Source organism: Onychostoma macrolepis, chromosome 21 (assembly GCF_012432095.1).
Source record: "Onychostoma macrolepis isolate SWU-2019 chromosome 21, ASM1243209v1, whole genome shotgun sequence".
Taxonomy (NCBI): domain Eukaryota; kingdom Metazoa; phylum Chordata; class Actinopteri; order Cypriniformes; family Cyprinidae; genus Onychostoma; species Onychostoma macrolepis.
The window spans coordinates 1,192,140-1,207,991 of NC_081175.1; the positions used below are offsets into that span (position 1 = coordinate 1,192,140).

The 15,852-nt window shown below is 36.3% G+C and overlaps 1 protein-coding gene across 1 annotated transcript in view; it reads right to left on the bottom strand.

The window, feature by feature from the left end:
* gabra6b (gamma-aminobutyric acid type A receptor subunit alpha6b) overlaps window positions 1-12,885 on the bottom strand; it is a 33,209-nt gene extending 20,324 nt beyond the window's left edge. The window contains exons 1-8 of the mRNA XM_058757838.1: window positions 12,676-12,885; window positions 12,454-12,572; window positions 12,157-12,224; window positions 11,391-11,611; window positions 10,653-10,735; window positions 10,424-10,567; window positions 9,886-10,038; window positions 3,736-3,971 (exon numbers count right to left, since the gene is read on the bottom strand). Of these exons, the coding sequence (XP_058613821.1) occupies window positions 3,736-3,971; window positions 9,886-10,038; window positions 10,424-10,567; window positions 10,653-10,735; window positions 11,391-11,611; window positions 12,157-12,224; window positions 12,454-12,572; window positions 12,676-12,710 (1,059 nt within the window). The 5' untranslated portion in view covers window positions 12,711-12,885. The remainder of the gene's footprint in view (window positions 1-3,735; window positions 3,972-9,885; window positions 10,039-10,423; window positions 10,568-10,652; window positions 10,736-11,390; window positions 11,612-12,156; window positions 12,225-12,453; window positions 12,573-12,675) is intronic.
* Between the last annotated feature and the right edge of the window lie 2,967 nt (window positions 12,886-15,852).

Sequence of the window (15,852 nt, forward strand, 5' to 3'; positions counted from 1 at the left end):
CATAAAGAGGGATCCATTATAAATATGCATTTCTATGCTATTCTTTGGTCCTATATTTATTTGTTTCAAGGATCCGTTGTATCTTCTAACACCATGATTGAAAGCTTATTTTATTTTACTATGTTATGTTAAGTTATGTTATGTTGTTGTTATGTTTTACGTTGTGTTATGTTATAATTTTCATGCTATGTTGTTATGTTATGTTGTTATGCCATGTTATGTTATCCTATCCTATCCTGGAGGCTACCTCACCATCTTCAACCAGTTAATGTCTCTGTAAAAAAATGTTGGTCTCACTTTATTTTAAAGTACAATTCTAACTATTAACAAACTATTAACTACGACTTTTGCCTCAATAAAGTCCTTATTTGCTGCTTATTATTACTTAGTAAGGTAGTTGTTAAGTCTATGTATGGGGTGGATTAAGGGATCCAAAATATTCTCATGCAGAATAAGGCATAAATATGTGCTTTATAAGTACTAATAAACAGCCAATATGCTAAATATATGGATGCTAATAAGCAACTAGTTATTAGTGAGAACTGATCCCTAAACTAAAGTGTTATCTAACTGTTGTATGCAACATAGTAAATTTTTTGCAATAATGTAACATTATTAAGAGGCCATGACCACTAAATATGATATTTAGTGTAGGTGGGCAACAATAACATCTGTAAAATGAACTTTAATTAGTCTTTGCTCTGAGTGAACAAGGTTATTTATGGCTTGTATTCGCAGCACCTCCGCCCTTTTCCGGCTGGGAAAAGTTTTGGCATGGAGCAACAGCTTTGACTCGGTTCCATCATTGAGCAGGTTTCCAAGCTGTGAGTGTCAGCTGCAGATCACTGTGTCGCCCTGCTGCAATGTGAAATCGTCCAGGGAGCACCTGCTCACGCTGCCATAAGACCGCAGCTATTTTCGACACCGCAACAGGCGGCAGCTAACTCAGGCTAAATACCCAAGGCAATGGGACGTTCACACACTTGTATCCCGTCTCTGGCTCTCACGTCGTTCATGAATGTGCACTGTTGCACTGTTCTCCAAAAGAGCCATCATATATGCTTATTTCAGCTTTTTAGCTTCAGATTTGCTTACTGCTGCCATTGGTTGAGCAAGAAGCTGACATGTTGAATTGCTGTGTTTTAAAGATGCCACAGTGTTTACACTCTTAAGGAAGTCAAACTACCTACCTGGTCTCACAGCATTTACGTACCTGGGTGCACTTTTTAGCGTGACATGAAATACGTACCTATAAGTACATATCACTGCAGTTTCCAAAATAAATGAACACTTTCACACAAATTTACAGAGTTGCGATTAATAAAGTGTAATTTTCGCACAATTACTTGAAGAATATCATGCCATGACTTCAAAACAATATTAATATGTTGGGAGATTTGAAAACTGATGGTTTTGAACGTTAGCATCGCACACATCCAGCTTCATATCTATGGGTTTTCATGGATGATAAGTTTGTTTGGTAGCTCACGGAGTACAGAGACGGACTTAGGAGATGAAAAGCACCGGTTCGAATCCCATGTAACTACGGTTCGACAAAGCAGTTAAAATCTGCATAAAAGGAAGTTCAAATGGCACAGTTGCATCAGCTAATACGTTTTTATATCAGTTTTGCATTTGTTAACACTATCGGGTAGGTTTAGGGCTGGATTTGGTGTAGGGCATATTTCCAACACGATAGAGCATTAACCTTTAGCGACAGTCCCGGATATTTGAATTCTGAACCGCAATACGTATCTGAAGCAACGTAATAAAAACAACAATACGTACCAATATCTACGTAATAAAAACGTGCCAGGGTTCACATATTGAACCTGTGTTTTAGCACCACTCAGTGGACATTTCTATTTGAAACTGCGGCGAAACGTGCAGCAAGGTACGTAAAACGGTGTCGCACAAAAAGTGCGCAGAGGTACGTATTTTTATGAGACCAGGTTGCAAACTACAGACATTTTTTTTTTTTGTGGCAAGAACATATATATATATATGCGTCTTTTATTACACTTTATCTATTTACATCTCTATATTTCGATTACAATACATAAAATAAAATATATTTATATACAGTATTCTCAGTGATCCAATAATCCAGAAATATCTCTATATTTCTCTATGTCTCTATATATCTCTATATTTAGATTACAATACATAAAATAAAATATATTTAAAGGCAGTTTTCTCAATGATCCAATAATCCAGAAATATCTCTATATTTCTCTATATCTCTATATACTGTATCTCTATATTTCAATTACAATACATACAATAAAATACATTTAAAGGCAGTTTTCTCAATGATCCAATAATCCAGAAATATCCACTTTAATACCCTGCTTACCCATTTTTATACACCAAATTATTATTTTTTTTTCCCCTGGCTATAGACATTATTTTAGATTAATGTAGAGACAAAAAATAAAATAAAAAATAAATAAAACAAAACAAAATAAAAATAATTCCAAAATCCTTTCTGTAAAACCTTTAACTCCAATATGTCAACAAAATGAAACAAGATTTTTTTTCTTGGCTTTATCCGATATCTAGATTGCTGCTCTGCAAATGTGTGCAAATTAGTGCATATTTAATTAAATAATGCTTCATTTCCATTTCTGCATTTAGCAGACACTTTTATCCAAAGCGACTTACATTGTATTCAACTTACAGTTTATACATTTCTATTAGCTCTTGCTTTCCTTGGGAATTGAACCCATGATCTTGGCGTTTCTAGCGTCATGCTCTACTATTTGATCTACAGGAAAGCTGTATTTCCATATTTAAACATTCCATTTCAGAAAACCACTACAAAGCAACTATCTTAATGTACTGTGATTAATGTACTGTGAGTAATGTACAGCTGGGTAAATGGTGATATCTATGAGTTACCCTAACCTTGTCCAAGAATGAGAAACTTGGATTTTTAAATATCCAAATCAGGTAACACTTCAGATTAGGGACCAATTCTCACTAGTTGTTTATTAGCGTGCATATTACTAGTATATTGGCTGTTTATTAGTACTTATAAAGTACATATTCATGTCTTATTCTGCATGATCATATTTTAGATCCCTTAATCCACCCCATACCTAAACTTAACAACCACCTTACTAACTATTAATAAGCAACAAATTAGGAGCTTATTGAGGTTTATAGTGAGAATTGATACCCAAACTAAAGGCTGACCTCAAATGAATGCAAAATGGCATTTGTAGGTTGATTACCACTCAAAACATTTAAGCATCCCAGCCAGGCCAACATAGACGACATTGGCTCAACCATTGCCTAGAAGCCAATAGAAGACTTAATGAAGTTGATGTCGAGCTGAGCAAACCTAAGTAAGAAGAAGCATTTCCAAACTCCAACAATTCTGAACAAACCCGAGCCACAGTCTCTGTCATTACGCCTGTGACTTTACATGCAATGGAACTCAGACTGTGACTTCACACATTAATTTACTCACTCCGGGCAAGAGTACGATGGCATTGCGTCTAACGCCTCCAGCAATCATGCGAGACAGAGGATAGATCCCCTCGCTTTGAGCCTGGCATGCTTTCGCTTGGATGTTTTGCTACATTGAACTGATTACATAATCTGCAGCAGTAAAATGGCTAGGGAGGCCACTGGCTGTCTCCTTTCGTCTAATGTGCCTGTTATCACGAGAGCGAGCCATGAAAGGGAGAGAGAAGAGAGGCTGGAGTGAATGGAGACACAAATAATTACCGTAACAACTTCTCCATCACTTCTGGCCGCAGCACTGGCCATGTTGGCCCGCCGAAGTTCCTTATTGGCCTGTAAGGTGGAGAAATAGTTGACAGCAGCGAACTCGATAAGGGCTGAGAAGACGAACGCGAAGCAGACGGCGATGAACCAGTCCATGGCGGTGGCATAAGAGACCTTGGGTAACGAGTGACGAGCGCTAATGCTCAGCGTGGTCATGGTTAGTACTGTGGTGATACCTGTCGGGAACACATGAACACAAAATCCAGTTAGCTTGACTGATCCTAGAAAGCCTTGGTAAAGTTTTCTGTTCTGTTCTCAGTTGATTAGGTTAAACGTTGCCTCAGTTCAACACAATCCTAAACATTAATGAAAATGAATTCATTCAAAAATGAAAATTCTGTCATTATTATTTTTGCAACTGACACCTAAAATGGTTAAAAGCTTTTTGAATGATGAAAAACTCATATCTGGAAAATGTCAAATAGTTTTCAACCATCCGACAGTGATTATGAAAGTGATTTTTCTTACTTCTTCTTCTTCTTTTCCCCAAAGCAGCTATTCAAACCTAGAAAACTCCCCAAACCCATCCCACCCAAGTAGACTTCAAGATCATTAAAAATAAACATAATCTAGATACAATATTTTAATAGAATATAAATAAAAGACATCTTTCCTGTACTGTTGTTGTTATTTTTAAAAGACTATGCAGTTGGATCCTCTCTCCCATGTTTCTGAGCACCAACATAAAGGGGCTGATGGGAAAATGCGGGGTGGGGGGCAGAGTACAGTTATTTTATAATGGATCATAGAGACCAATGGGCCGCTGGTGCGTGTTGGCTCTATTGAATAGGTAATTTACTCAAAGCTCTGCATGAACACCGTGGAATAATAGGCATTAGTTCAGTAAGGGCTGAAAAGCCTTTGAGATTCAAAGTGATTTGCACAAAAGATAACAGATACCATTATTTAATAAGCTTTGTAATATTTTATTTTACATCTAAAGCAGCGCATCTGTTGCTTCATTTAATTAAACATATTTATAGAATAGTAACCCAAAGGCAAAGGGTTTTTATTTTATGAGACAAGAATGTCCTTTTTATATTTCATCCAGTTAATTTTTTCTTAATGTTTTCTTTATTTGATATTTAATTTTCTTTATGTATAATATTGTGTTAGATATTTTCCCCAAATATTTTCAGGTTTTTTTCTCCCCCATGTAAATATTTTGTTTGCATACTATTTTTGTATGTATACAAATTATACATACAAACCAATAGAGAAATGTAAAGCGATTTCACATAGCATCCTCCTAGATTTCTAGATTACCGATTTCTTTAAATGGCTCAGAGTGCCATTAATTTCATTACAATGTAAAACAATGTTGTGAAAAACTTATTTGCTTTAAAAATGCTGCATTTACCTGTAGATATGTTTTATAGTGCCTTGTAAACTTGACTCACGGAAACGGACTGTTTTATTAAGATTAAATTTGTCATAATTATTCAATACAATGTTGTAGCTGTACCAAAGCTCAAGATATTTATCTATTGTACAAACTATAAGTAAGGCATTGAAAATTCTTCAATAATTTGCATGAATAAGAGATAAATTAATAAAGAATAAGTTGCTTACTTCAAAATAGCAAAGTTATGAATTTAACTTACAGAATGCGCAAAATCGGAATATCGCATAAAACATTTGCGCACAAAGCACCGTTTCCATCCAGTGAGTTGAAGTGAGTCACTACCTGATTAACTTGTGCTAAATATCATGAAGAAAAAGGAAATTTGCTGCAGTAGGAGAAGGCACTGTATACAGTATAATATTTGTTGTATACAAACTACGAGCTTCAGAGCACAGGGATGAAACGCGGTCATGTTATCTTATTTTCGGAGTCTGCTGTTTGGGAACGCAGTTCTGAGAGTTAATTATAACGAAGCACTTTGACGAGAGTTTGCTCAAGCATTTTAGAATGACAAAACTAGCATTTCAGATGCTGCGCAATGAGATCAGTTCATTAGTTGGTCCAGTTTTTCATGCACAATAAGGAATTTATTCAGTAAAAGTGTTTCCATCGTAGTTTATACGCATGTTTTCTTACCAGATAAGAAATTCATCCAACTTAGTTGAGCGTATAAGTTTTTACTTTTTGCACATTTTTAGAATTTATCTGCATCTTGGCATTTCCATCCAGTGTTTTTTTTAATTATTTTTATGCGATATCACAACATGCGCATAACAATTGGCGAATGTAGCCTGTTTAGTACCACTAGGGCTTCTGAATAATAAATAATCATTATACATGAGATAAAACATACATTCCCAAAAATATTCATTCATTCATTTATAAATTAATTAATTCATTAATTTAAATCATTGCTGCCGGTAAAGCCATCCAATTTCAAGTGAACTGGAATTCAATATCAGATAGGCAAGATAAAATTGTCCAAAATGTGAAGACTGAAGTACAAGATGACCGTACTTCTGCTGTTTACTCAGAGGAGTACAAGCAACGTTTTTCACCCCACTATGCCTCACCTTCTCAGAACCTGTTACTTTAAGGGCAAAGGTGTTGCTGATCCAATCTGCCGAGCTCTCCACATCAGGACTGGCCTGCTGTGTTTTTGTTGGCCTGCTGTAGGTGATCTATAGGGCAGCTCATGGTCAATGGGTTGAGCAGATAGAAATTAGATACGTTTTCTTACCCAAGGAGAGACTACATTCAAGAGAGGGAGTACCTGCTACGAGCACAGTAACGATTAAACATACCCAGGCCTTAATAGAGACATCGAAATTGTATGGCAAGTACAACGCTTGATTCTAGATGACTGAACCCTATAAACACAAAACAGGAGTCCATTATAAATGGACCTTATGGGAAGCTGAGCTGTCAGGGATCAGGTTTGCATGTAGCATCCAGTAATAAAATTCACTATAGACAGAGCTGAATAAACGCATATAAACACTAGGCCTTAAAGGACTATTTCAGAGTAATCATTTATTACCTCTCATGTAACTCCAAACCTGTGGGATTGTCTGAAGGGTGAACAAGGGTTGTCAAGCTCTAAATGACAAAAGGAACCATACAAGAATAATAAAATAGTTGATACAGCACCTGCTCTATATTCCAAGTCTCTTGATGCCATGGAATAAAAAAAAGACTATAATGTGTTACAGTATCACTGATAGTCATTTCCTCTTCCACGTTTCTCATTCACACTTGCGTACATTCAAATATGGTGGAAGCATGTGATGCCAGGTTGAACAGTAATGATGCCAAACTTCATTGGCTCTTGTGTGACTCAAAACTGATGTGTCACAACTGAAGTGCACATGAGATTTGAGAGCAGAGGGGAATATTTTCAGTGAATAACAACATTAGTGAATAGCTATTTCCTTAAAGCTACCATAAGAGTCCTGAAGACTTGGAATATAAAGGCTTGAGTAAAGGTACTTTTATGCAACGTCACCTAATGCATATCTAAAAGCCACAATGCCATGATCTGTTTTTTTTTTTTTTTCATTTATTTACTGGGAATAAACTGGGAATTACATTGGTTAAATGAATTGAACCAGCTCATTGTTACTGTTTTCATACAGTTAAAGGGACCTATTATATTATTCTGTTATATTATATTATATTAACTATCTTTTTTTGAACAGTTCTTTTCTCAGGTGTTCAATAGAATCTGATAGATGTCCAATACACAGAGCTGTGTTTCCCAAAAGCATCATTAGCCTAAGCAGATTGCAGAAACCACATGCACCAATGATCTCTACAATCATGCAATGCTTTTGGGAAATGCAGGCAAGTATAATTCCTTACAGATGGGACATGTAAATATTTTTATGTCTAAAAGCAATGCTCTTGAATAGGTCAATGGACTAACTCTGATCTCATAACTGACACTCATATCCACATAGCTCACTCACTCTTTTCAACCTCAAACTGATGTCTTTCACAAATACATATAACTTGAGCTTTCATCTCCACAATCTAATAAAAAAAAAAAAAACTCACTGAATATTAAACTCCAGCTTCAAATCAAAGGATAATATCTAGACAGATCCTATTTACAAGAGAATACGGTTAATGTATCCTGAGCATGAATGGGAATGTATAAAGCAAAGTCACAAACACAACTCCTAGGGGTAAAAGCATGCTTTTAAGGGCAAAAAGTTGGCCCAAATGAACCTCAGTCAATTACATCTCTGAACCCGATGCTCTGGGTTATTTCAGCTTTTAGTGGAAGAAGATTGTGATGTAGAGCAACTACAATGGATATGGACAGTGAGTGCCTCTGCCTATTCATCTCTACTCTCTAAAGCAAGTCATTTGTTAGAACTCTCACTCCGTTTCTTTTTTACACTGTATTAAGTTTTCTTTCACATCTCTTTTCACAGGAATAACACTTTCACCTCAGAACTGAGAAACACGCTGTAGGTTGCTCACCTCTCCACATGAGCGGTGTTTTCTTGCAGAAACAACTCCTCTGACATGGTGTATCTCACACCTCGCTTAGAGCGAAGCCATTTTTATGCTAAAGTTGTGACTTTATCAGCAAAACATGAACGTATCCCAATTAACCCATTTAAAGAGATAGTTCACCCAACAATGAAAATTCTGACATCATTTACTCAACATATCTTCAACATATCTTCTTTCGTGTTCAAAAAGGACTTGAGGGTGAGGAAATGATGACAGAATGTTCATATTTGGGAGTCTGCAGTTCAAAACATCTTTATTATCTCAATCTTTGCATAGGTTCCTGGTAGAGTATATAGTGCTCCAAACAAAACACATTTCAAATATGTTTCCAAAAACGTTTTACCATCTTACATAAATGGAATATGACAGCTTGCTAGAGCTTTAATTGCTTCATGCTGATGTGTTTTTCATAAAGAGAAAAACTTTAGCTGTAGGTTATAGACTGATACACTCCTAATTGCCCAATAAGCTCATTCTAATGGTCCCATTCAAACACAAGTGGGAGACCACAAAGACAGATGCTTCATCCGTGCATATAAATTAATCAGCTGAAAAAGCAATGAGGACAAAGTGAAAGAGCCTGAACAGTCTGGTTCATTCAAAGTTAAAATAACAGTAAAACATATATATTTGTATCCACTGAAAAATGTATTATTCTTCTCATGTTTCTGTTTGGAAATGAGGGCAACCAGAGGAAGGCAAGGAAGAGGATCTCAGTATGTTTGCTTTTATCCTACACCACAAGAACAAGGGCCAAGGCACTTTAAGTGATTTAGGACCATTGCCAACAGCTGCCAAGAAGAGTGCATTAAGATAATGAAGCAATGGAGATCTACATAAAAAAGCAACGGAAAATGTGCATCATCTCATCAAGTTATAAAAGGCTGCTTAGAAAATTCATCTGGTTTCTATTCTGTTTTTGAAGAAAGACTTTGATGTATATTTATGATGGCACCATTTTTATGAGAACTCTCAGTATCAGTCTCGCAATTCACAACTCTTCACTTAAAATTGTACAGTACCAATATAGATTAATTTGTTTTAAATCTGGTGTGTTTAAAATACAAACACCCTCTGCTTTCCGTGGCTCAGTTCCAAAACTTAGTGAACTGCTTTGCACTCTACAGCCTACATAGACAGCATCCTTACTCAAATGGAGCCTCATAAGTGAGTGATTTGGAACATTCAACATCAGCAGCAACTTATAATGTTCAGCATTAGTGTGTTCACTATGAACAGTCTAAATAGCCTTAGTAAAATGATTCAGTAGTGCCAATAGTCTGTTTAATGATATTGATTACTTATAAATGATTTCTATCACTTTGTTCACTGCCTGACCTGTTTTCACTTAGCTTGTTGCTATGCATGCTAAGATTGCATTCTGCATGAGGAATACATTGGAACTTGGCCAAAAGAAGGTCATAATGATCTTAGAAGACATATTGTTGCTGCCTACCTTTTAGAACAGCCTTAACGTCAAGAAACTATGATCTATTGTGCCTTAAAATGCCGCAGCTCACTAGGTCTAAAATACAAGGTCTCATTTCAAATCTGATTTTGTATGCATAAAATGCCATGCACTTTAGTATTAGCATATTGGTGCCAGTGCAACGAGCTCCACAGATGAACAATTAAATAGGAAATAAAATACAGTGGCTTACCAAACACAGTTCTGGCTGGTACTGACTCCTTGTCGATCCAGAAGGAGACCTGTGCTAGGATCACTGTCATAATGCACGGGATGTATGTCTGGATCAAGAAGAAACCCATTTTCCTCTGCAGGTGGAAGTACACCGTCATGACTATGTATTCACCTGTGAGAGATGGATATGGGACATTAGTGGAATAGGCAATCCTAAACTACAAACCATAGATTCTGTAGAAACACATTCAAGACAAAAATAATGAAATGCCTTTAACTGAAAATTGAGTGTTTAATCTTATCATTATACATTACTGACACTCTATCCTCTAATTTGATACTGTTAAGTGCTTTGACACAATCTGTATTGTTAAAAGCGCTATATAAATAAAGGTGACTTGACTTGACTTGACAAAAATCCATTTCAACACATATTCAACCCATATGTTCAAAATGTATTGAAATCATTGCACTGTTTTAAGAGGTTTGCATTAAGAATTGGTGCTCGGCAAACCAGAAAACATTTGTTACTGAATCATACGTCCCAAAGCTCATACCTGTGTTTGACTTCAGCCTCTCACTAGACACTGTCTGTCCAATGAGATCATACTGTAGCAGGCTGGAACTCTCCTGAGGAACCTCTACGGAAAATAACGGCCCTTTCTTCCATGTGTAAACAATCTCACTCATTGGGTAGGCATCTAAATTAGGCACAAATCCAAACGGAAGTCAGTCATACCAGTAAATCCATGCAATGGGAATATGTGCCATTTCAAACATACTTACAGCTGCCAAATTTCAAAGGACATGAATGTCCATCCATTGGAAAATTTATCAGCCGCATGGGACACTCAGCATTGATGGTTAACCTGAGAACAATAAAAACATCACATTTAATATATGTAAAATAACAGATGCCTTTCTCTATAGTGAGGATCAATGGAAAAATCCTTCATTTTGCTTTTGCATTAAAGAGATACATGGATTCTGTCATCATTTACTCACCCTTGTGTCATTCCAAACCTGAGTTATTTCTCCTGTTGAACACAAATAAAGATAAATGAAGAATGTTGGAAACAAAACAGTTACTGTTAACTTCCATAGTATGGAATAAAAATACTATGGAAGTCAATGGCTACCAGCAACTGCAACATCCTTCAAAATATTATCTCTTGTGTTCCACAGGAGAAAAAAATAAAATACATAATAATAATGTTTGGAACGACATGAAAGTGAATAAATGATGACAGGATTTTTATTTTTGGCTGAACTATCTCTTTAACGTTGCACTGATTTTAACACAATTTCTTCTACAACTTTTATTATCAGCATTAAAAATGTTAAGCATATATTGCATATTTACAGTTAACCAGTGCATGGTATATAATATAATCCATTGTATTTTTTGTGGACTGCTAAGAAAGAATGTGTGTTACTAAGTGTTTATTTTCTACTGGCATTTTAGAGAGCAAGTGTGCAGTGCATCTTTGACTTGGAGAGCAAATGTTTTGGCACGCAGGTTACCTCATGGTGTACAGAATAGTTCCGTTCTGCATGATGCGGAACAGCTTGTTGGGAGTGGTCATGTTGTGCGAAATAGAACGTTTGCCATTTCGGAAGAAAGTGTCCGGTGTCCAGATCTTGCTGACCATTAGGTTGTTGAGACGCAGGATCTCGATGGGGCCCTCAAATTTCAGCCGGTCGTCTATCCACGTTTGCCGAAAAAACACATCCATTGTGTATTCCTGAGAAATGGTTTTAAGGGTTTTATAAGATGTAGTTTCTGTGACTGCAGTTTGAAATCAACACAAATCAATTTTTCATGCGCAGAGCATGTGCAAAAACAGATATATAAACAGCAACCCCCAATACTTTTTTACGAGTGAACACATCAGCAAAGTGTCATCGGTTATATATCTGATTCAGGCTGGTATACATTCACGAAGGGTATTTTTTCCCCCCACTAATCTTGGCAGAGACTTATCTATACTGTCTTTCGGATTGCCACAGTGGATCACATGGCAAGCGAGGTGGCTTTGGACATTGTAGAAAAATAGTGTAGTGTGTAACAGAGGAAAGAAAGCCGAGCCGGGACCCTCACTGTCAGGGATTGTCAACCGGATTAAAATCCCTAAGCTGCTATAATGACATCCTGCCCAAATGTCAGAATAATGAAGCCAGGGCCGACATGACTAGAGGCAGTGGGCATAGAAAACATGCAATTATGGTGGATTTATGTTTGCATGTATATATATATATATATATATATATAATTGCTTTACTCACGTACCATTTCCACATCAGAAACAGGACCAAAGCTGGTGACAAAGATGTCTGTTTTAACCTCTGTGACAGGACCTACAGTTAATTTTTTTAAATAAATCAATAAAATTTAATTAGTTCAAAAGAAAGAAAAAAAAATCCTATTTAGTCATAACACATATTTTAAACAAAATAAACTTGCAAAGCAATAAGGCAGGTTCTGATGAAGTCTCAAACGCAAAGTCCATACCATTTCATTTCATGTGAAAATTGGATTCAACTCCATAAAGTAAGACTTTAATATGTAAAGTGATTCCAGCCCTACCTCCAAATCCAGGTCGGAGTCTGTTGTCATATCCATCCAATAATCTGTCCAAAATGCGCGTAATGTTATCCAAATATATCCTCGTCTCGGTTGGCGGATTTGCAAACACCTGTCCAACACTGTAAACAGACTCACAACTTTATTTCCATTTTCACACACGAACAAGCAAAGCAGAAAAATAAACACGCATGCAAAGTCCGATAAAAGCACTTTGCTACTTACCAAGACAGGAAAAAACATGTGCGTATCCAAGCCATGCTTTGCGCGCGCTCTCTATCCAAGTGTCCCCTTGTCAACTAGTGTTAGTTGCACGTCCCATAATTTATGTGTGAGAAAGGAGCTGGTGCGGTCGTGAGTCTCGTGTGCGTAAATCCTGAAGCTTTTATGCGTGAAGTCTTGCTGGAGTTCCTCAGTGGGTTTGCGCTTCTTCTGACTCACTCTGATGGGAAACTAAAGTGCTTTCAAAGAGGCGGAGTAGATGGAACCAAAGGACTTTGACAATGATCGAATAAAGCATTATGAGAGATTAGAGGAGAACGATAGAGTTGTCAGGGAATTATCCAAAGATTTGGAGAACAAAAAAAAAAAAAGCGCAAATGTTCTGTTGTTTGAGTTTGCGTTATGGTCGGTGTGCTATTTTCCCGTTTAAACTCTCAAACTTTGATCATTAGTTAATGTTACATTCAAAAACGGAGAATTTCATGAAACTTTAATCAATATATCTTTATATGCATAATTAAATTTGCAACTACTGATCTTTTTAGGCATTATATAATATTTCCCAATTAATGAGCGTTGTGAAACTTATAGGCAACGTTTAAAAAACAAAATAGTCCATTTTAGAGTTTATCTTATGTAATGTCAAAACATTAAAATGGCTTCTAGGTTAGATTTCAGCAGCTTTTGTGACAGTTTTCACTTGTTTATATTTTATGGCTGTCTTGTTTACAGTTACATACTAGAGTGTATACTATTAAGACAATGCCATTTTTAGGCATTATATAATATTTGCCGATTAATTATTGAGCATTGTTTTAAAGCATGCTGCTTGCTAACTGAAGCATATAGCCAACATCTATTTAAATACAAAATAAACCATTTTAGAGTTTTTATCTTATCAAAACATTATAAACAGCTTCTAGGTTAGATTCCAGCAGTGTTTGTTTATATATCATGGCTGTCTGGTTTACAGTTAGAATGAGAGTGTATAATATTAAGATATTGTCATTATTAGTTTTTGTTGCTTTTGTCATATTGTTACAGAGGACAATATTGCATTCTCAAACAGTGAATTCATTTGGGTCACTTACCAGTCAAAAGATTTTCATAAAGAACTGTGTATGAGGCAAAATGTTATGTATGCTGAGATAAAAGTTTATGCACTGGCAAACAATGCACAATAGTTTTGGATGAAATATGGGTGTTTTTATGAACCATGATTATTTGATACAAAATCACTGATGCAATAAAATTTCATGGCCAGTATTTATAGTAATGTCGTGCAATGGTGATAAAATGGCTCTCTCTATTCTGATACAGCCTTTTTCACTCACTCAGAATTGATGGGATCACATCTGCACCAGGATGGCTCTTTCCACAGGAGCTTATTCAAATGATGCCGTTTGAATCTTCTTGGCATAGCCTGTACCACTCTCACTGGAACAACACTGGGCCATTATCCTAATCCACAGTCATAAGGTTTTAATGCATCAAGCCATCATACATCATTTGATTCATCTCAAATTTGATGGGCCCTTCAGTGTGCATTGTCAGGGAATGACAATTACATGCAGATGTGGGATCAGCAGGATTTAAAATTCTGCCAGTTTCAGAGAAGTTGCCACCGGGTCACTTCTTCCATTTGTTGTCCACTCCATGAAAAAAGGTCAGTTCTGTATATACCAAACCCAGACATGATAATCGTGGAGCTTTTAGAAAATATAATGATGGCAGAGGAGGTTTCTGATATGACCGCTGAACAATGAGATTGCTGGGATGTGAAATACCAGCAGAGGCAGGCCTGCTGAGCACTGAAGCATACAGAGAACTGGGAGGCAAAAACCAAGTGAGCGGGTCACTGGAGCATGAACGGGGGTAAAGGTGTGCCAACAGACATGGATACTGTGCTTCTGGTCACAATAACACTACACCCAAGCAAATGTTCTCTGTTTGGTCAGTATGGCACTCTGTAAACAACTGTGTAGCAGCTGGCCCTTACAGAGGGGGACAGTATGAACACGGTGCTCAGGCAGTTGTGCGAACATCACACCAAACATTAATTCAAATGTTATGCAGACTGACCTTGTATGTGAAATCCACAAAATCAACTTAACTATGGAAAACTTGAGTTCATAGATTTGTGAATACAGAATTTTCATTTAGGGGTCTGGGAGAGCTTGTTGGCCTTCCATTACATGCTTAACATTAAAGTATCAGGTTGACAAATCCTTTCCAAATCAAATTAAGCCCAAGCAGAAACAGTGTTTTTAAACTGGATGTTTATCACATTTCAACACAACATAAAACAAAACAAAAACATTTTTTTTAAGTTAAACAAATTATGTAAATTCTCTTTTGACAGGTCACAGAGGCAAACTCCCCAAATTCAAGATAAGGAGGCAAAAAAGGGCCCCTGTGCAAGCTAGATCTATTATGTCAGGTCACAATTAACCCCTTCAAAACAGTTGTGGGGACATTTTTTAGTCCCCATGAAGAAAACAGCTTATAAATCATACGGAATGATTTATTTATTTATTTTTAATTTTGTGTGACGGGTAGGGTTGAAACAAACAAACAAACAAAACAAAAAAAAAGTTTTTACAGTATAAAAAAAAAACATTATGTCTATGGAATGTCACCATAAAACATGGAAGCCAATGTGTGTGTGTGGATTTTACTACACATCATCATCTCTGTTTCTCTTACATTGAAATTACTTACATCATATAATGGAATAACTGGTTGTAGCAGTGTTTTTCAGAAGAAACAAGTATGAATAAAAAACATACAGCACCTTTAACTTTAAATATTATCACTTGAAACTATTAAAATTACAATAGGTGCATGCTAATTAAGGTTCCATGAACACAAATTAGTATATATAAAAGGCAGTGACAATTTGTGACTTTCTTACATTACAAGTATGCTGCATAACTAAATATAATAAGACATATAAAGTTGTCACAGGTGCGGTGTATAATAAGCACACAAAGAAGAAGATGAAGTCAAATAGTATTTAATAATCCACATATAAGGTATCCACACAAAGCAGGCAGGTAACACACGCACAACACAACGTTCACATTCAATACCGGACGAAGAAAAACTGAAGAACTAAAATAGGGAGGCAAATGAGGATAATTAATGGAACTCAGGTGAACAGAATGACACAATCAGACA